We start from the raw sequence: 22,304 nt of genomic DNA on the forward strand, positions 1-22,304 counted from the left end.
GATGCAAATGGTCCTCTCAAGTCATAAGCATGTAGATCTTCTAGCTGGGGATGGGGAAATGGGTAGTTTGCAGTAATGTGAGCATTGGTATTGCATTCCTCTCCATTTGAGTCTTTTGGTAATTTTAACCTTTTGCTGGATTTGGAAACAACTCTCTAGGTCCAATGACAGAAAACAATATAATGACATTTATTTTTAACAATTGCATATTGCAAAAGAATAATTAGAATGGTGATTCTGCATCACTATCTGGATAAAGTTTTATGGGAAAAATGTTTTCAATGCAATACGTACTTGGGATGGAAAGGTGCCTTCTTCCAGACATCATAAACCAGAAATTATTGCTTTGGCAAAGTGACTGAGCCCATGAATATCACCCTAACAGTACAATCATTCCACAATAGCAAAGCAAGCAGAAGTGAAATGCAGATGGGGGCACCATTTGCAACAGTAAATTATGACATTTGTGAAAGTAACATTAGTTATAGCAACACATGACAGTAGAACCTTATCAGACATGTTTCAGTTCTTAGTCTTCCTCCAACAAAAACATTTAGAAGAATTGATGCCTTTGAATTGAGAGCACAACAATTTTTTAGATAATCAGGAAGGCAATGAGAATAGCCCTTGAGGGAAGATTGGGTTTAATGCTGTGATCAAAAAAGTTATGTGTTGGAAAAACTTATAATCTATTAATAGGCACAATTTCCTTGTTTAACAGAATTCTGCCATTTCTTTTAAGTCTTTAAAAAATCCATCCCCTTTGAAGTTAACTCAGGTATTAAAAAAAACATATAAGACAGTACTATACAATATTCCCATCTTACCTAATAATAGACAAACATGCTAATTGACCATATTAGTGATGCCCACAGCCAATCAGGAGCGAGTATGCAAATTAAACAAATAAAGATGGCGGTGAATTTGCATATGTGTTCTGCCCTGCCCCCAGCTGCTCTGGGCCTCTGAGCAGTGTAGGAAGGTGGAAAGGCGGCGCCAGCCAGAGCAAAAATGGTGCCGGCAGCCAGGGAAAGGAAGGTCCATTCTGGCACGAATCTTCGTGCATCGGGCTTCTAGTGGTAAATAACTATTCAATGGCTATTAATAATTCAGAAAGCTGTGCAACAATGCAACAATTGCATAGTCACCCTTTACTAGTAGTATATTCTTCACATTTATAAAAAATATATTGCAGGGAGATATAGAATTGTGATTTCTATATAGTTTTAGTCAATCCTTCACTTTTTTTTTTTACTACAGTATTACATGTTACATGTATGGATATTAAAGGCATTACTGAAAATGTTATAATATTTTTATGAAACTAAATTGTAAGAAAGCCAAGAGATAAAAATTCAAGAAAGAATATATTTAGAGTCTTTGTAATATAACCATTTTATTTATAATCTTTAGACTTTGATGTGCTTCCTGAAAATCTAGTGCCATTTTCTTATTTAAATTCATCTTTGTCATCATCATCTCCTTTATGCTGCTTTTGTGAAATACTATTTGTCTATAGGTTAGAATACCAACAATACATGTTGTACCTATTGTTTTATACAGTTGCCTTTTAAAACAATTAAAAAAGGAGTCAGATATGCATTTACAGGGATTTCTGTAATTCTAGAATTATTTTGAGTGATTGTGGTTTTATCACTTAGTTATCTTGTGTGGACTCAAATTACTGAGTGAAATAACATCCTTTCTTTAATATTTCTTGTCAAATGTTTCTGCAAGCAATGAATTCTAATCATTTTTATTTATTTGAGACTCTCTTTATCTTCATTTTTGGAAAATAGTTTGCCTGATATAAGATTTCCTAGTTGACAGACTTACCTTACACACTTTGGCTATTCTACCCATGCTTTCTGGTCTCTGATGCTCAGTCACTTGCTCACATGACTCTGTTCTCTCTTTCATAATGAACTGTTTTTCTCTTTGTTTTTAAACATTTTTACTATAATGGGTCTATTAGTGGGTTTCTTTGTGCTCACTCTCCTAAGCTTTCATTCAGTTTGGATGTGTATGTGGACTAATAAGTTTCATTGAAGACTATTCAAAATTTTCAGCTTTCTTTCTTCAAATATTTTTACTGCTTATTTCTCCTTTTTTCCCCCTGATATTCCTCTTACCTTAAGTGTGCTGGTACTTTCTTCAGACCAGTCAAATCTTCCTTTGAATTCCTGCAGTGATTCCCACCCCTTCTTCACCCCCAGTTTACTCACTGAAACTTTCAACTCCAGAATTTGCTTCTGGGTCATTTGTATTAATTTTGTTTCTCTTGGTTGAAACTATATAGTTGATGAAATATTTTCATCATACCTTCATTTTTCTTTGCAAATATTTTCTTATATTGCAAATTGAAAATTTTTGGCAAACACATAAAGCAAGATATTGTGGATCTTCTTCCAAAAACATTTATTGTCTTTGTGTCTCTGAGCCCTATTTTGGTAATTCTCGCAATGTTTAAAACATTTTTATTAGTATTATAGTGGTTATGGTGATATGTAAAAAGGGACATTTAATGTTAATTTTATAAATCTTTTGGAATGCCTTGTAACATGCCCATATAAATTGACAACTTAACCAGTAAGTGCTGTGCACTATCTGGCTGCTCCATTCACCATTCCTGTCTCTTTCCTTACCTTTGGTCTCCCTAGTCCCTGAGGCACAACAATATTGAAATTAGGCCCATTAATAACCCCACATTGGCCAATAAGTGCTCAAGTGAAAGGAAGAGTTCCACATCTCTCCCTTAAATCAAAAGCTAGATATGATTAAGTTTAGGAAGGAAGGCATGACAAAAGCCAAGATATACCCCATAGCTAGGCCTTTTGTGGCAGTATATGAGGTAATGAATACAGAAAAAAAAATCTGGAAGGAATTTAAAGTACTACTCTAGGAAAGCCTTATTTTTTACATGGAGAAAATGTTAGTGATTTAGGTAAAAGATCAAGCCAGCCACAAATCCCAGAAGACCAACCCTAATCCAAGGAAACAGATAACTGTCTTTAATACTATGAAAGCTGCAAAAAAATGTTTGAAATTCATAGAGAGTTTCCGAAGCTGTAGAATATTATCCAGAATCCCTAGCTAAGATAATTAGTGAAGGTGGCTTATTTACCATTGAAACAGATTTTCAAGGTCAAGAAAGAAGACTTATATTTGTAGAAGATGCCACTAGGCTAACCTACACAACTAAAAACAACAACAAAAAAACTCAGTGACTGCCTCCAGGGTTTCAAACAAGAATCTGACCATATTAGAATTTGATGTATCTGGTGAATATACTTTGAAGCCAATGCTTATTTACCATTCTAAAAATCCTAGGACCCTTCAGAACTGTGTTAAATTTTCTCTGCCTGTGATCTATAATTAAAACAACAAAGCCTGGAAAACAGCACATGTGCTTACCAAACATTTTTCTGAATATTTTGGTCCATTGTTAAGACCTACCACTCATAAAAAATAATTCTTTCAAAATATTGCTACAAATTGCCAAGGCACCTGGTCACCCAAGTGCTTTGATGGCGATGGCCAATGCGATTAATGGTGTTTCACACCAGCCAATACTATATCCATTCTGAAGCACATGAATGAAGAGGAGTAATGTTGAATAAATTAAAATATTATTATATGAGAAATGCATTTTAAAATGCCATAGCTACCATACATAGTAATTGCTCAGATGGATCTGGGTAAAGTAAATTGTATACATCCAGGAAATGAACCACTATGATCTATGCCATTAACAAAACCTGTGATTCACGGGAGAGGTAAAAATATCAATAATAACAGGAGTTTGAAAGAAATTGATTCAGACACTCCTGAGTAACTTTGAAAAGTTCAAGTTTTCTATCAAGAAAATAACTGGTGAGGTGATAGAAATAGCCAGAAGAAGTAGAATAGTAAGTGGAGCCTGAAGAACTTGATCCTGAATTGCTGTTGTGATTTCATGATAAAGCTTTAATGAATAGGAGCATCTTCTTATGGATCCTCAAAGAAAGTGATTTCTTGATATGGAATCTACTCTTATAAAAGATGCTGTGAAGATTGTTGACATAACAACAAGGCTTTAGAACATTACCTAAACTTAGCTTATAAAGAAGCGGCAAAAGATATAGAGACAAATGAGAATGACAATACAACATATCAAAACCTCTAGGATGCAGTGAAATCAGTAATAAGAAGGGAGTTCATATCATTATAGGCCTATCTCAGGAAACAAGAGAAATCCCACATTAACAACCTAACATCACATCTTAAAGTACTAGAAAAAGAATAAAAGCAACCCAAAGTCAGTAGAAGAAAATAAATAATAAAAATTAGAGCAGAATTAAATGAAATAAAGAACAAAAAGACTATAAAAAATCAATAAAACAAAGAAGTGGTTCTTTGAAAATATTAATAAAATTGACAAACCCCAGGTTAGATTCACTAAGGGAAAATATATATATATAATAAAAGTCAGAAATGAGAGAGAAGTTACCACAGAATCACAGATAAACAAAGGATCATACTAGAATATTATTAAAGACTTTATGCCATCAATTCAAAAATCTTGAAGAAGTAGATAAGTTCCTAGAAATATATAACCTTCATAGACTAAATCATGAAGAATTAGAAAATCTAAATAGACTGATCATCAGTGAAGGAATTGAAACCATCAAAAACCTCCTAAAAAACAAAAGTATAGAACCAGATGGCTTCAACAGTGAATTCTACCAAATATTCAAAGATTTAAAACCTAGCCTTCTAACTCCTACAAAAAATTTTGAAGAAAAGGCAATACTTCCTAACACATTCTAAGAGGTCAATATAACCCTGATGATAAAACCTGCCAAAGATAACACACACAAAAGTAAACTACAGATCAATATCTCTGATGAATACAGATGTAAAAATCCTAAACAAAATACTAGAAAATAGAATTATAAAAAAAAATACATCATGATCAAATGGGGCTCATTCCAGGGACACAAGGATGTTTCAACATACACAAATCAATCAATGTAATACACCACATTAACCAAAGAAAGGATAAAAATTATATGATCTTATCAATAGATGCAGACAAAACTTTTGATAAGATACAATATCCATTTATGATTAAAACATTCAATAAAATAGGAATAGAAGGAAAGTACCTTAACATAATAAAGGCCATATATGATAGACCCTCAGCATTTATCATAATCAATATTGAAAAACTGAAAGATATTCCTCTAAGATCAGGAACAAAACAAGGATGTCCACTCTCACCACTCTTATTCAACACTAGAGGCCAGGTGCGTGAATTCGTGCACCAGTGGGTCACTTGGCCTGGCCTGCAGGATCAGGCCAATACCAGCTTTCTGAAACTGGCCTGAGGGGTCCCAGATTACAAGAGCGCTCAGGCCAGGCCAAAGGACCCCACTGGTGGACAATCAGGGCTGTGGAGAGATGCACGAGATTGGCCAGCCAGGGAGGGACCACATGAGGGCTCCAGGGCATGTCCAGCCCATCTTGCTCAGTCTCAATTGGCTGGACCCCAGCAGCAAGCTAACTTACCAGTCGGAGAGTATGCACCCTGGTGGTCAGTGCACATCATAGCAAGTGGTTGTGTGGCCTTAGCATATCATTAGCATATTATACTTTGACTAGAAGCCCGGTGCATGAAATTTGTGCACGGGAGGGTTTCCCTCAGCCCAGCCTGCACCCTCTCCAATCTGGGAACCCTCGAGGGATGTTGTTAGGATTGGGCCTAAACGGGCAGTCGGACATCCCTCTCACAATCCAGGACTGCTGGCTCCCAACCGCTCACCTGCCTGCCTTCCTGATTGCCCCTATCCGCTTCTGCCTGCCAGCCTGATCACCCCCTAACCACTCCCCTGCCAGGCTGATTGATGCCTAACTACTCCCCTGCCAGCCTGTTTTCCCCTAATTGTCCTCCCCTGCAGGCCTGGTCCCCCCCAACTGCTCTCCCCTGCAGGCCTGGTCTCCCCCAACTGCCTTTCCCTACAGGCCCGGTTGCCCCCATCTTCCCTCCTCTGCCAGCCTGGTCATCCCTAAGTGCCCTCCCCTGCTTGCCTGATCGCCCACAACTGCCCTCCCTTGCAGGCCTGGTCCCTCCCAACTGCCCTCCCCTGCTGGCCATCTTGTGGTGGCCATCTTGTGTCCACATGGAGGCAGTCATCTTTGACCACATGGGGGCAGCCATCTTGTGTGTTGGAGTGATGGTCAATCTGCATATTACTCTTTTATTAGATAGGATAGAGGCCTGGTGCATGGGTGGGGGCCAGCTAGTTTGCCCTGAAGGGTGTGCTGGATCAGGGTGGGGGTTCCCTTGGGGCATGGAGCAGCCTGGGCGAGGGGCCTGTGGTGGTTTGCAGGCCAGCCACGCCCCCGGCAACCCAAGTAGAGGCCCTGATATCTGGGATTTGTTTATCTTCTACAATTGAAACTCTGTAGCCTGGAGCAGAGCCAAGTCTTCTGCTCGCTCAGTGGTGGCAGCCATTTCTGTTAGGATTTATTTATCTTCTATAATTGAAACTTCGTAGCCTTAAGTGGAGGCCAAGGCAGGTCAGGGTGTGTGGAAAGCTTGGCTTCCTCCATCGCTGGTGAAACCCAAGCCTCCCTCCTGCTCTCTCTGTGGCTGCAGCCATCTTGGTTGGGTTAATTTGCATACTCGCTCCTGACTGGCTTGTGGGCGTGGCTTGTGGGTGTAGTGGAGGTATGGTCAATTTGCATATTACTCTTTTATTAGATAGGATTGGTTGAACTGATGACTGGATGACCAGACACTTAGCATATTAGGCTTTTTTTATATAGGACTAGAGGCCCAGTGTACAAATTTCATGCACAGGGGGTTCCCCTCAGCCTGCCTGAACCCTCTCCAATCTGGGACCCCTCAGGGGATGTCTGACTGCTGGTTTAGGCCCAAGGGATTGGGCCTAAACCGGCAGTCAGAAATTCTTACAATCTGGGACCACTGGCTCCTAATTGCTCACCTGCTTGCCTGCCTGATCACCCCTAACTGGCCCCCCCAACCTGATTACACCTAACCGCCTCTACCTGCCTGCATGATAGCCCCTAACTGTCCCCACTGCTGGCCTGATCACCCCCAACTGCCCCCCACCGGCCTGGTTGCCCCAACTGCTCCCCCTGCCAGCCTGGTTGCCCCTCACTGCCTCCCTGCCAGTCTGGTCGCCCCATGCAGCCTGTGTTCAGTCATTTGGTCGTCCATCACTGACCCCCCTGCCAGCCTGGTCACCCCACACAGCCTGCTATTCAGTCATTTGGTCGTCCCTCACTAACTCCCCTGCTGGCCTGGTCACCCCATGCAGCCTGCTGTTCAGTCATTACTGTGAGGGTGTCCTGACAAATTTGCATAATATCCTTTTATTTGTAGAGATAGTATGGTCAGTCCTAGCCAGAGCAATAAGGCAAGAGAAAGAAATAAAGGCATCTAACTAGGGAAGGAATAAGTCAAACTGTCACTTTTTGCAGATGACATGATTCTGTATATAGAAAACCCTAAAGACCCCACCAAAAAACTATTAGAAACAATCCTCTCTAATAAAATGGTAATATGCAAATTAACCATCACTCCGCTACATATGCCACGCCCACCAGCCAAGCCACACCCATCGGCCAATCAGGGCGAGTATGCAAATTATCCCTAATCCAAGATGGCTACAGGCACAGAGAGTAAGGTTGCCCAGGTAACAGAGGAAGCCAAGCTTTCCATAGCCGTTGCAGGCCTAAGCCTCCACTCAAGCTACCAAGTTTCAATTATAGAAGGTAAACAAATTCAAACAAATGGCGGCAGAATGGAGCTTGAGAGAGCAGGCCAGGGTTGCCGGCGGTAACAGGGGAAGCAAAGCTTTCCACACACCCTGGCGGGGCTCACCCGCTTAAGGCTACAAAGTTTCAATTGTAGAAGGTGAATTAACTGCCACAGAAAATGGCTGCCGCCCCAGAAATGGCTGCCAACCCAGGCTACAAAGTTTCAATTGTAGAAGGAAAATAAATTCCAGATACCAGGGCCTCCCCTTGGGTTGCCAGGGGGCGTGGCCGGCCTGCAAACCACCTCGCTCAGGCCGCCCCACACCCCAAGGGAACCCCCACCTGATCCGGGACACCCTTCAGGGAAAACCAGCTGACCCCCACCCGTGCACCAGGCCTCTATCCTATCTAATAAGAGTAATATACAGATTGATCATCACTGCAACACACAATATAGCTGGTCCCATGTGGTCAAAGATCCTGCCCCCATGTGGACACAAGATGGCCACCACAAAATGGCCAGCAAGAGAGGGCAGTTGGGAGGCACCCGGCCTGCAAGGGAGGGCAGTTGAGAGGGACCAAGCCTGCAAGGGAGGGCAGTTGGAGGTGATCAACCCTGCAGGAGAGGACAGTTAGGGGTGACCAGGCTGGCAGAGGAGGGAAGTTGGGGGCAAACAGGCTGGCAGGGGAGCAGTTAAGCATCAACCAGGCTGGCAGGGGAGTGGTTAGGGGGTGATCAGGCTGGCAGGCAGAAGTGGTTAGGGGCAATCAGGAAGGCAGGCAGGCAAGCATTTGGGAGCCAGCAGTCCTGGATTGTGAGAGGGATGTCTGACTGCCCGTTTAGGCCCGATCCTGGTGGGATCGGGCCTAAACGGGCAGTCGGACATCCCTCCAGGAGTCCCATATTGGCGAGGGTACAGGCTGGGCTGAGGGACAACCCCCCGCCGTGCACGAATTTCGTGCACTGGGCTTCTAGTAAACAAATAAAGTCAAATTGCAGGATACAAAATCAATGTGCAAAATTCTAGTGTCTTTCTGTATACTAACAACAAAACTTCAAAAAAAGAAATGAACAAAACAATTCCTTTTGCAATTGCAACCAAAGGATAAAATACCTAGGAATAAACTTAGCAAAGAATGTTAAAGACCTATATACTGAAAATTACAAAGCATTATTCAAAAAGATTGAAGAATACACAGCAAAATGCAAAAGTATCCCATGTTCATGGATTAGAAGAATCAACATAGTTAAAATGGCCATATTACCCAAAGCAATATACATATTTAATGCAATCCCCATAAAAATCTCAATGGTATTTTTAAAAGAAATAGAAAGAGAAATCATCAGATTCTTTTGGAATCACAAAAGAACCCAAATAGCCAAAGCAATCCTGAAAAAAAAAGAACAAAGCTGGAGGTATGCTACCTGATTTCAAATTATACTACAGAGCAATGATAATCAAAATAGCATTATACTGACAGAGAAATAGACACACAGAGCAATGGAACAGAATGGAACCAAATGTATATGGACAAATAATTTTCAGCAAAGGAGGCAGAAATACACAATGGAGTAAAGGTTTTCTTCAATAAATGCTGCTGGGGAAAACTAGAAAGCCATATGCAAACAAATAAAACTGGACTACAGTTTGTTCACATGTACAACAATTAATTCAAAATGGATCAGGGACCTAAATATAAGACCCAAAACAACAAGTTACATAGAAGAAAATATAGGTACCAAACTTATGGACCTTGGTCACAGAGAACATTTTATAACCTTGATCCCAAAGGCAAGGGAAGTAAAGGCAAAATATCACACGATCTCACTCATATGTGGAATATAATGAACAACATAAACTGATGCACTAAAATAGATCCAAAGACATAGAAGCATCGAACAGAATATCCAACCTCAGGGGAAACATCCAACCTGTGTGTGTGCAGGGAGGAGGGGGCACTGTGTGGGGGAGGGTGAGAGATCAACCAAAGGAATTATATGCATATAAGCATAACCTATGGATACAGTCATTGGGGGAGGTAAGGGCATGTGCTGTGGGGGGTGGGAACACATGGGGAGAGGTCAATAGGGAAAAAAGGATTCATATGTAATAATTTAGAATAAAAAAATAAAAAATAAGTAATAAAAATAAAATAAATGAGACTATATCAAACTAAAAAGCTTTTGCACAGCAAAAGAAACTGACAACAAAACAAAGAGGCAGCCAACCAAATGGGAGATGATATTTGCAAACAGTAGCTCCAAAAAATTTCCAAAATATGTAAAGAATTAATGAATCTCAACACCAAACAAATAACTCAATCAAAAAGTGGGCAAAGAACCTGAAAATACACCTCTCCCAAGGAGTTGTACAAACATACAATAGATATATGACAAGATTTTCAACATCACATTAGGGAAATGCAAATCAAAACTACAATGAGATACCACTTTATACTTGTTAGAGTGGCCATTATCAACAACACAAGCAATAGTAAGTGTTGGAGAGATTGTGGAAAAAAGGGAACCTTTATTCACTGCTGGTGGGAATGTAGACAGATATAACAACTATGGAAAGCACTCTGGCAATTCCTCAAAAAATTAAGAGTAGAGCTACCATATGACCCAGCAATCCCTCTCCTATGTATATACCCGAAAATCTTGAAATCATATACTCACAAAGATAGTGCACATCTATGTTCATTGCAACATTATTAATGGTGGCCAAGACATGGAAAAATGAAACAAAACACAGTGTCCCATGAGAGTGGACTGGATAAAGAAGATGTGGTGCACATACACAGTGGAATACTACTAAGCCACAAGAAAGTGCCATTTGCAACAACATGGATGGACCTTGAGAATATTATGCTAAGTGAAATAAGTCAGTCAGAAAAAGCTAAGAACCATATGATTACACTCATATGTGGGTTATAAAACTGAAACTCATGAACACAAACAGCAGTGTGATGGTTGGCAGAGTGTTAGGAAATGGGGGCGGGGGAGAGGTCCTAATATAAGGTGGCAGGAGAAGATCTGACCTTGGGTGGTGGGCACACGGTGCAATATAAAGATCTTGTAATATAGAAACTCACATCTGAAACATATAAGTTCATGTTGACCAATGTCACCTCAATCAATTGAGTACATAAAAATATCAAAATAAAATAAAGTTGTTTGAGAGTACTACTCCAATTTTAAGATAAGTTATACTGTGGGTATAATGACACCAAACAGCCTTGCTATCTACACAGAACTCATCTATGAAAGGAAGGGTCAATAGATGTGGCAAACTTGTTGTCTTATTTTAAGAAATTGCCACAACTACCCCAACTTTCAGCAACCACCACTCTGATGCATCAACAGCCATCAACATTGAGGTAAGACTCTCCATCAGCAAAAAGATTACAATTCACTGATGGCTCAGATGATTATTACCAGTCTAGCCATAAAGTATTTTAAATTAAAGATGTGCATTGCTTTCTTTTGTAGAAAAAATATAATTGCACACAGGGTAGACTACAATATAGAATAATTATCACATTTATATACTCTTGGAAACTAAAAATTTCATGTGACTTGCTTTTTGTGATAGTCACTCTATTGCAATGCTCTGGAAACAAACCCAAAGTATCTCCAAAGAATGCCTGTATTCAATGTAAGAATTTAACTTATTAAAGGAGGGTATGCATCAATCTTTTTCTCTATGTAATAATAACCCTTAGATACTTTTGTTCTTAAATATACACACTTAATTCAACTCAAAAGAGGATAAATAAACCTGAAATATAAGATTTTATAAATTCTTCTTCTTACCAGGGAGTTGCATTGATTGTGGCTTGAGTTGTCCCTTTATTGTTCCATGTGCAATTGCATCTGCTGGGCTTTCTGTATTACAAACAGATTTCAAAAGACACCATATGATCATTTACATATAAATAATTTACATAAGAATATATGTTTCCATGAGTGTGTGTATATTGGGTGTAACTAGCATGTGTTTTGCTTTTAAAAAAAGCATTATATTGAAATATCTGGATTGCAGATTCACAAAAACTTAAATTGGAATAGATGGAGCAAGGATATCAGCCATATTATGCTGATGTTCAGAGATGTTTAATGACTTATCCAAAATCAAATATATAGAAAATGACAAAAGTGAAATACATTTTAGAAGTTATGCCACATAATTCCTCAAACAGTGCTTATTCCATACAAATTCTCTCTTATGCAAATTGAAATCATCCCAGAGAAGTTATGATAATAAACTTACTTCCAGGCTTATATTAAATGTGCACTCTTTTTTTTAGGGCTGTACCTCATGAAGTAGAACTACACTGTTTGTTTGTCAGTTTGATTCTTACCATAGGGCAAGTTGCAAAAAATAGATTGTATAGTCACAGAAATACTTGACTCAATAGGAAAAATTTTAATTTCCCTTTAGGTTTTATAACTGTAAACCATATAGATGTCAGTGATTAAGAGAACAAAAAGACATTGATTGGATTGAGAAAAATGCTTCCTGAGGATCCTTTGGCATGGGGAGCTTGTGACATGTAAGGAGGAAATGGTTAAGTTTGCATTAGTACCACGGTACTGCTTGGATCCATTTCCTCTGGAGTTTTCATATGATTGTTTTTCTTATAATTAACAACTATTAAATTTGTCCAGTGACATAAAAATGCATGATAGGTATTAAAAAGAAATTAGTACTTTGAAAGGGATAAATTTGACTGGTGAACTAGAGTAGATCTCAGGACCAACAGCTTATGGGGTTTTGGAAGTAAGTTCTAGTGGACCCTGCCAGTGTAGTTGGAAACATCTCAGGGTCCTGACACTGCACAGCAGACCTCTTGCTTTGAAGAAATGCCTGAGCCCATGAAAAGTTATAAAAAGTCACATTATGACTCTGCCAGTCAGCACATACCATACCACCTTTTTTACGGAGAGTGTCCCAGCTGGGGTATCAATAACAAACCAAACAAATAGCTCATTTTTATGCAGAACAAATCTTCACTAATTGATTAGAAAGATTTTGTGAATGATTCAACACAACACTCGGCAACATTATAGCCAATATATTTCACCTGCTCTGGTCTTTCTCCAATAGGTATAAGTAAGAAACACCAAGACTGAAGAATCAAGTACATAAAGTATACTAAGATAAATGGGAGGTAATCAAAATAGCATTTGAGAGGAGAAATTTATAATATGGTAAGAATCAAAACTTTCTTCCCATAAATATCTTTCCATTGCTTTAAATCTTCCTTAATCTCTTACTATTTGTAGTTCAGATATCTATTTTAGCAAATGTATAGTATACAATACATTTTTTATATATATAGTGTGAAATTCAATGAGTTTTTAAAATTTATATTCAGAGTTGTGTAACTACCAACATTGATCATTTTAGAATCTACTTCAAATAGATTCTAAATAATTTCCAGAGAGATCTTGAACAGCTTATCCAATATAGTTCTTTTACCTCTTTCTCCTTTTTGTGTTATTATTACACAGCAGACCCACCTTATTATTGAGGGATCCATTCCAAGATCCCCCAGTGGAAGGATGCTTGAATTGTGGATTGTACCAAACCCTAAATATATTATGACCGTTCCTATACATACTTATTTATGATAAAATTTTTGGTTTTCCTTTGGCACATCCAAATTGCCAGCATCATTATTCTTGTCTATTGGTGCCAGTATGAAGTAAAGTCATGTTTACTTAAATACAAGCACTGCATTACAAACAGATTTCAAAAGACACCATGTGATACCATGACAGTGCTTACTCATGTAATAACCAAAAAGACTACTGAGTGACAAAAAGGCAGATAGTGTACTCAATGGGTATAAGCTGGAGAAAGGGATTATTCATGTTCTGGGCAAGACTTAGGGGAATGGCATGAGATTCACCATGCTCCACAGAATAGTGCATAATTTAAAACTTATGAATTATTTATTTCTGGAATTTTCCATTTGATTTTTTTTGTGTGTGTGATTGACCATGAATAACAGAAACTGGACCAATTAAAACTGCAAACAATAGGGAACAATGGTGCTGAATATGTCTATATTATGTGTTATAATTATCCTATCTAATAGAGAGGGAATATACTAATTGACCCTCACGCCATCACAAAGATGGCGGAGCCCACAGCCAATAAGGAGGAATATGCTAATTGACTTCTCTGCCCTCAAAGATGGCAGTGCCTATAGCCACAAGATGGTGGTGCCCAGTCCCCTCAGCCTTGCTGGGGCTGTAAGCATGCGGCAAGGTTGGGCCTGCCCCCAGGCAGACCCAGCCGCTCCATGCACCTGCCTGCAGAGTCCCCCAGTCCCTTCAGCCCCCCAGCTGCCCAGGGCCAACTCGAGGCTCAGGTAACCAGGGCCAGCCAAGGCTTGTGCTGCCAGCAGTGGCAGCAGCAGAGGTGTGATGGGGCATCACCTTCCCCGGAGTGCCAGGTTGCCTCTCACCCCTGAGGACTCCTGGACTGTGAGCGGGGCATGCCGGGCTGGGGGACCCCTCCTCCAGTGCATGAATTTTCATGCATCATGCCTCTAGTTTTTATATAACTGTATGTCCTCTGAAGAAATTAAGAGAATGAACAGAAAGTATAGTATATATTTACAATGTTCTTTTATATTAGTCTCCTTATTTATGATTCTGGGTTTTCTTCATTTGCTCCTGCACATTTGTGGTTAAATCTGCTAAAGCATCTTACTGAAATACATTGAGACTCCCACACTTATCCTTTGTGCTGCCATAGTGGAATATATTCCTTTTCCACATTTTACAGGCACAACAATACAATGATATACATTTTGATTAAGCAATTACCTTTTAAATCAACTACAGAGGCAAAACATGCATTCATGCAGTCTTTTAGAATTACTTAATTCTTTGCACCCATGCTATATTAAAGGAGGGAATCAAATTATTGCCTGAAGTCAAATTGCTTTCAACATGAACAATATGCTTGACTGCTACTGTTAAGGTAGGTCTGCTGGCAAACAGATACCTTTTGTTTGTTTTGTTTTGCTTTTTGAAATTTGGGAATATGTTTTTGTCACCTTCACTTTGAAAGATAGGTTGGCTAGATATAACATTCTTGGTGACAGTGTTTTCTATTAGCACTCTGAGTATGCCATCCCATTCCTTTCTGGCCCTGACAGTTTGTGATGTCAAGACAGCTCTTCATCTTACCAGGTTTCTATTTTCCATGATGAGCTGTTTGCCCTTTGTGGGTTTTGTGGTTTTCTCTGCCTTCATAATTTTTACCAAGATGGGTCTGGTTGTAGATTTAATTGTACTTAATCTACTTAGATTTCATTGATCTTGGATGGACACATTGATATTTATCATTGAATATGTTAGAAATATTTCAACCATTATTTCTTTCAATGCTTTTCATGCTCCTTTTCTCTCTGCTCTATGTTCACAGTTCCCATTGTTTTAAGTGTGGAGATTCTGTCTTATGACAATACCAATTTATTCCTGAGCCCCTCTAGAGCATTTTACCTTACAGTTATTGGAATTCCAATGCCAACATTTTTAGAACTCATTTCTTTAAACTGATCCACAAAAATACAATGCTATTATGAGCTTGGAATATGCTTGATGGAATTCTTTAAAATGCCATTCTAATAACTTTTTCAGTGTTTATATTTTCATATATTTATCACTTTGTTCATATTTTTATTCAATGAAAACTTGGCTGCTATGTTATTTTTCTCTTTTAAAAAATAGGATTGTGTATTTGAAATATTTATATATTACTAGAGGCCCGGTGCACAAAATTCATGCACAGGAAGGGGGTGGGTCTCCTCAGCCGAGCCTGCACCCTCTCCAATCCAAGACCACTCAGGGGATGTTCGACTGACGGTTTAGGCCCAATCCCAGGGACCTGGCCTAAACCGGCAGTCAGACATCCCTCTCACAATCCTGGACCACTGGCTCCTAATCGTTCACCCACCTGCCTGCCTGGTTGCCCCTAACTTCCCCCCCACCAGCCTGGTCACCCCTAACTGTCCCCTGCTGCCAGCCAGGTTGCCCCCAACTGTCCCCCCCCTGCTGGCCTGGTTGCTCCCAACTACTCCCTCTGCTGGCCTGGTCACCTCTCATGGGACCCCACCAGTCTGGTTGCCCACGCAGCCTGCTGTTCAGTTGTTTGGTCATCCCTCACTAACCTCCCTGCCAGCCTGGTCACCCCACAGAGCCTGCTGTTCAGTCATTTGGTCATCCCTCACTAACCCCCATGCCGGCCTGGTCATAGGTAACCATCTTATGAGGGAGTGATGGTCAATTTCCATATTACCTCTTTATTATATAGGATAGAAATGCCTCCAATTATATCTATTTTGTTAATTAGAATAAACAAAAAGAGTTTTTGGGGTCTGATTTTCTCTTTTGTAGAGTTCACACTTGCTGTTCCTTTGCATGTCTCTTATATTCTGTGGTAAAACCTCAGCATTTTAGGCAATGTATTGTAGCAAATCTGAGTACTGTGTCCGCCCTCTCCCCCAAATTGGGAAGCTTGTTGTCATTGTGTGCCTGGTTATTTATTGAGTGATGAAAAAGGACTATATCTTATTTTACTGAAGTGCTCTTCCCTGCAGTGTCATGCTTCTAGTATTGTACCTGTGAGGGCATGGACACTATCACCTTTGGATGACAGGTGTTTTGAAAGCTTCTGTTTTACTGTCTCTTTCCCTGATTGCTCCCTTGACTTGCTTAATTCCTTTGGTACCATCTCAAAGATCATGACAAAGTATGTTAAACACTGGTCGGCCAAGATAAGAAGCAGTAAGCTATACTCTAATCTGTATAAAAAAAACCCTAAAGGATACTACACAACCTGAAATATTAGATATTTGGCTGATAGTATAATCACATGGAGGGGATTAATAAACAATGGAAAATATTTTTTTCTAAATTCCAATTCTAATCCCTTCATAAGGTAGCTTTTCTGCTTTTGTAAATACAAAGCAACTAATGAATTGTGTCTGATAAAGAAAGTGAGCAAAATGTCATTTTAAAGGCTTCCATCAAGCATGTGTCAAGCTCACAAGAGCAGTGGACTTTTGTGGATGACTTTAAAGAGATGAGTCCTAAAACATATATTATGTATCTAATTATCCATTGATGGTAACTGCTAGAGTTCTACTCATTATAAGAAGAAATTATGGAGATAGTTTATTATGTCAAATAACATTTAGTTACTGTGGTCATTGAAAGTGTAAACTTAAATAAACTTCTGAGAAGATAAATAAACCATAAATAGACTTGAAATATTCTTGTTCTTACCAGCATAGTTCATTTGCATTGATTGTTTCTTGGCTTCCCCTTTTATTTTACCTCTTCTGAAATCGCCCGGTAAGTATTCTGTATCAGATGCTATAAAAATAAACAGTTATAAATCAGTTTTGTAAGGCAAATATTGAACTATGTGTGTTGATGTGTGTGTCTCTTGGTTTCTGTGTGTAAAAAAAAAACACACAAAAAAACTAGTGCTCCCCTTATTAGAATTTTTATCACAGGAAAAGGATTATACTGAAATATCTATGTTTCTGAAATAAGTACCTTTGAATCCTTAGTGTGATTAACCATTAGATAAGACTTATTGTTCTGAGGCTTACACATATTCAGTGGTTTGACCAAGGTAACATATCCAGCTAATAACAAACTCCAATTACAGACTGATATCTCATAATTCTTTACAGGGTATTTTCTCATAACATAAAAATTCTTTGTAATTAAATATCCCAGAGAGTTTATCTTAATAACATAACTTTCATGTGTAAAAAAAACCCCACATGTCTATTGCAAGGATAAATCTGGTTGCGCAGGTCAAAACAGTTTTCCACTGCTCAGGTTGAAAACAGTTATCATCATAGTCAAGAACCCAACTGTGAAGCAGAAATTCTTAAACCTGACTATGGATATATCCATGACCTCACCATATTTTTGTCATATAAATGTAAAACAGTTAGGGAATAGCTAGCATTGGAAACTAATGGCAGGTAATTTGTGGTCGTTATGTAAAGCTAATACCCTCCCAAGTCTTATAAGCATGTAGATCTTCTAGCTGGAGAGGGAAAATAGGTAATTTGCATTCATGTGAGCATTAGTATTGTGTCCCTTTCCATTTGAGTCTTTAGGTGATTTTTTCCCTTTTGCTGGATTTGTAATTTACTCTCTAGGTCCAGTGACAGAAAAACTATAGTGAAATTTAGTTTTAAAACCTGCATCTTGCAGAAAGAATAATTAGAATGGTGACACTGCATCACCTACTGTGTAAATTTTTCTGGAATAATAATAATAATAATAATAATAATAATAATAATGGTTTCAATGCAAATGGAACTGAGACGGAAACTTTACATGATGCAGACATCATAGACTGGAAGCCTTGTTTTGGCATGAATATGGATATCACCATGGCAGTACAAACATACCACCATAGCAATCTAAGCAGAGGTGAAGTCCAGAAAGGGCATCTTTAGCAAAGAAAAAGACACACTGGGTTGGGCAGAACAACTTTGCCACAATAAATTATGACATTTGTGAAAGTGACATCAGTTACAGCAACACATGACAGCACAACCTTAGCAGACACATGTTATTCCTTGGTATTCCTGCAACAAATACAATTAGAAGAATTAATTCATTTGAATAGAGAACAAAACAATTTATATAATCAGAAAGGCAATGAGAATAGCCCCTGTGGACAGATTGGCTTTAATACTGTGAGCAAAAAAGATATGTGTGGGAGAAACTTATAATCTATTAAGAGGCATAATTTTATTTCACAAAATCCTACCATTGCTTTCGAGCATTTAAAAAATTCTTATTCTTTTTTAAGTTACCTAAGCTATTTAAAAATATATATAACTAGAAGCCCAGTGCATGAAATTTGTGTATGGGGGTGTGTGTCCCTAAGCCCAGCTTGCACCCTCTCCAATCTGGGACCCCTCGAGGGATGTCCGACTGCCCGTTTAGGCCCAATCCCACTGGGCAGTTGGATATCCCTCTCACAATCCAGGACTGCTGGTTCCCAACTGCTCGCCTGCCTGATTGCCCCTAACCACTTCTGCCTACCAGACTGATCACCCCTAACCACTTTTGACTGCCAGCCTGATCACCTCCTAACCACTCCCCTGCCAGCCTGATCGATGCCTAACTGCTTCCCTACCGGTCACCCCTAACTGCCCTCCCTTGCCAGCCTGGTTGCCCCTAACTGCCTTTCCCTGCCAGCCTGGACACCCCCTACTGCCCTCCCCAGTAGGCCTGTTGCCCCCAATTGCCCGCCCCTGCTGGCCCAGTCACCCCTAACTTCCCTCCCTTGCCAACCTGGTCTCCCCTAACTGCCCTCCTCTGCCAGCCTGGTCCCCCCAACTGCCCTCCCCTGCAGGCCTGGTCACCCCCCAACAGCCCTCTCCTGGAGGCCTGGTCCCCCCAATTGCCCTCCCCTGCAGGCCTGGTCACCACCAACTGTCCTCCCCTGCAGGCCTTGTCCCCCCAACTGCCCTCCCTTGCAGGTCTGGTCACTTCCGACTGTCCTCCCCTGCAGGTCTGATTGCTCCAAACTGCATTCCCCTGACTGCCTGGTCACCCCTAACTGCCCTCCCCTGTAGGCCTGGTTCCCCCCAACTCCACTCCCCTGATGGCCTGGTTCCCCACAACTGCCTTCCCCTGCAGGCCTGGTTACCCCCCAACTACCCTTCCCTGCAGGGCTGGTCGCCCCCAACTGCCTTCCCCTGCAGGCCTGATCACCCCCAACTGCCCTCCCTTGCAGGCTTGGTCCCTCCCAACTGCCTTCCCCTGCTGGCCTGATTGCCCACAACTGCCCTCCCCTACTGGCCATCTTATGGAGGCCATCTTATGGAGGCCATCTTATGGAGGCCATCTTGTGTCCACATGGGAATGGCCATCTTTGACCACATGGGGGTGGCCATCCTGTGTGTTGGAGTGATGGTCAATTTTCATTTTACCTCTTTATTATATAAGATGAACAAAAATAGATACAGAGGCAAAGAAGCATCGAACAGACTGTCAAACTCCAGCGGGCAGGCAGGGGAGGGTTGGGGTGAGGTAAGAGATCAACTGAAGGACTTGTATGCATGCATATAAGCATAACCAATGGAATAAAGACACTGGGAGGAGGGGGGAGGGCATATGCTAGCGGGTAGAAGAAGCCAGGGGGAGGTCAATGGGGAAAAAAAGGAGACATATGTACTTCTATTTGTAATACTTTAAACAATAAAAAGTGCAATGCCCAGTAAAAAAAATAAAGAAATGAAATAAATAAAACAATTAATAAAAAAGTCAAAAATGCATTTTCATGACCTTCTGTAATTCAAAAATTATTTTGAGTGATATTTTAAATTTTTGTTTACTTTTTATTTCTTTTGTGTGGATTCAAACTACTGAGTGAGAAGATGTTCTTGTCTAGCAGGTTTGCGAACAATGAATTCTCTCATTTTTTATTTATTTGGAATGTCTATCTCACCTTCATTTTTGAAAAATAGTTTCCCTGAGAAAGAATTCCTAGTTGACAGATTGCTCTTATGCAGTTTGGCAATTACACCCCATATCTTCTGGCCTCCATAGTCTCTGATGCTCAGTCAGTCACCTGCTCATTTGACTCACTTCTCAAAACCTTCTGTATGTCTCCATATTTCAACATTTTCAGCATAGTGGGCCTGCTTGTGTATTAGTTTGTGTTCATTCTACTTAGATTGCATTCAGCTCAGATGTGGATATGGATTAATAACTTTCATTGAATACCACTCAACATTTTCAGCTTTATTTCTTCAAATATTTTCATTGCTTATTTCTCTCTCTACTCTCCTTCTGGTATTCCCATTACCTGGAGTGTGCTGGTTCTTTCTTCGGGCTGTCAAATCTTCCTTTCAACCCTCTAGTGAATTTTTCTATTTTACTCATTTTCAATTTGAACTCCAGAATTTATATTTGTTTTTTTACATAAATTTTTATCTCTTGGTTGATACTATCTATGTGATGTAATATAATCATCATACCTTCATTACTGTTTGCAAATATCATCCTATCTAATAATAGAGTAATATGCAAATTAGGCGTCACTCCGCGACAAAAATGGTGGCCCCCATACCCACAAGATGGCGGCGCCCAGTCCCCTCAGCCCCGCTATTGGTCTCCGCGGCGATCGGGAAGCGGCCGGGCCCCGCGCACACGGAGCCAGCCGAGGAGCGGGGCCCGGCGCCTTCCCGTTGGTCTCCGCGGCGATCGGGAAGCGGCCCCGCCCCACGCACAAGGAGCCGGCCGAGGAGTGGGGCCCGGCACCTTCCCGTTGGTCTCCGCAGTGATCGGGAAGCGGCCCGCCCCGCGCACACGGAGCCCGCGGAGGAGCGGGGCCCGGCACATTCCCGTTGGTCTCCGCGGAGATCGGGAAGCGGCCGGGCCCCGCGCACACGGAGCCCGCGGAGGAGCGGGGCCCGGCACATTCCCGTTGGTCTCCGCGGAGATCGGGAAGCGGCCGGGCCCCGCGCACACGGAGACGGCCGAGGAGCGGGGCCTGGCACCTTCCCTTTGGTCGCAGAGGCTATCTGGAAGACTCCAGTGCCACCAGAGCAGGGCATGGTGGCTTCCTGATCTCGGCAGCCGGGAAGCCGCCAGGCCCTGCAAAGCCGGGCATAGCAGCTTCCTTAGTGGGGCAGTGGCAGGGAAGTCCCCAGACATGGCAGACAGAGCCCAGACAGCAGGGCTTGGGGGCTTCCTTAGTGGGCAGTGGCAGTGGAAACACCCCCAGGCCGGGCAGACAGAGCCTGGACAACAGGGCATGGGGGCTTCCTTAGTGTGTCCGTGTCTGGGAAGCCCCCAGGCCTGGCAGACAGAGCACACTGCAGGGCATTGGGGCTTCCTTCACATGGCACATGGTGGCAGCAGGCAGAGAGCTACAGCAGGGCATGGGGGCTTCATCTCCATGGCTGCAGGGAAACCTCCAGGCCCCGAAGAGAGCAGAGAACCATGGGGAGTGGGCCTAAGCCATCAGTAGGATATCCTCTGAGAGCTCCTGGATTGTATAGCATGCAGGTTGGACTGAGGGACCCCCGTGCACGAATTTTGTGCACCGGGCCTCTAGTATTTTTTATAAAATGCAGATATTTGTAAACCTTACATCAAGCAAATAATTGGGGTCCTAGCTCCAACAGCATTTGCTCACTTTGTGTCTCTGAATCCCATGTTGGTAATTTGCACAATATTTTTAAGATTTTCATTAGTACTGCAGTTGTTATAGTGATAAGCAAACACAGTTATTTGATGTTACTATTATTATTGTTTTAGAGTTCCTCATACCAGGCTGATGTAATATGACAAGCTACACCAATAAAGGTTTTGCTATAGCTAACTTCTCCACTCATCATTCTCTTTCCCATACGTTTGGCCTCCCTAGTCCCTGTGACACAACAATATTGAAATTAGGCCCATTAATAATCCCTCATTGGCCTCTAAGTCTTCAAGGGAAAGGAATAGTCTCTCACCTCTGCCT

At 41.1% G+C, this 22,304-nt stretch overlaps 1 protein-coding gene across 1 annotated transcript in view; it reads right to left on the bottom strand.

The window, feature by feature from the left end:
- Nucleotides 1-22,304, bottom strand: part of LOC307097599 (uncharacterized protein) — a gene marked incomplete at its 3' end in the record, with an annotated part of 105,300 nt that overhangs the window by 69,109 nt on the left and 13,887 nt on the right. The window contains exons 4-5 of the mRNA XM_079767695.1: nt 17,078-17,167; nt 11,585-11,656 (exon numbers count right to left, since the gene is read on the bottom strand). Coding sequence (XP_079623821.1) covers nt 11,585-11,656; nt 17,078-17,167 — 162 coding nt within the window. The remainder of the gene's footprint in view (nt 1-11,584; nt 11,657-17,077; nt 17,168-22,304) is intronic.

The sequence above is a fragment of the Cnephaeus nilssonii genome, assembly GCF_951640355.1.
Source record: "Cnephaeus nilssonii genome assembly, chromosome: 4".
NCBI lineage: Eukaryota > Metazoa > Chordata > Mammalia > Chiroptera > Vespertilionidae > Cnephaeus > Cnephaeus nilssonii.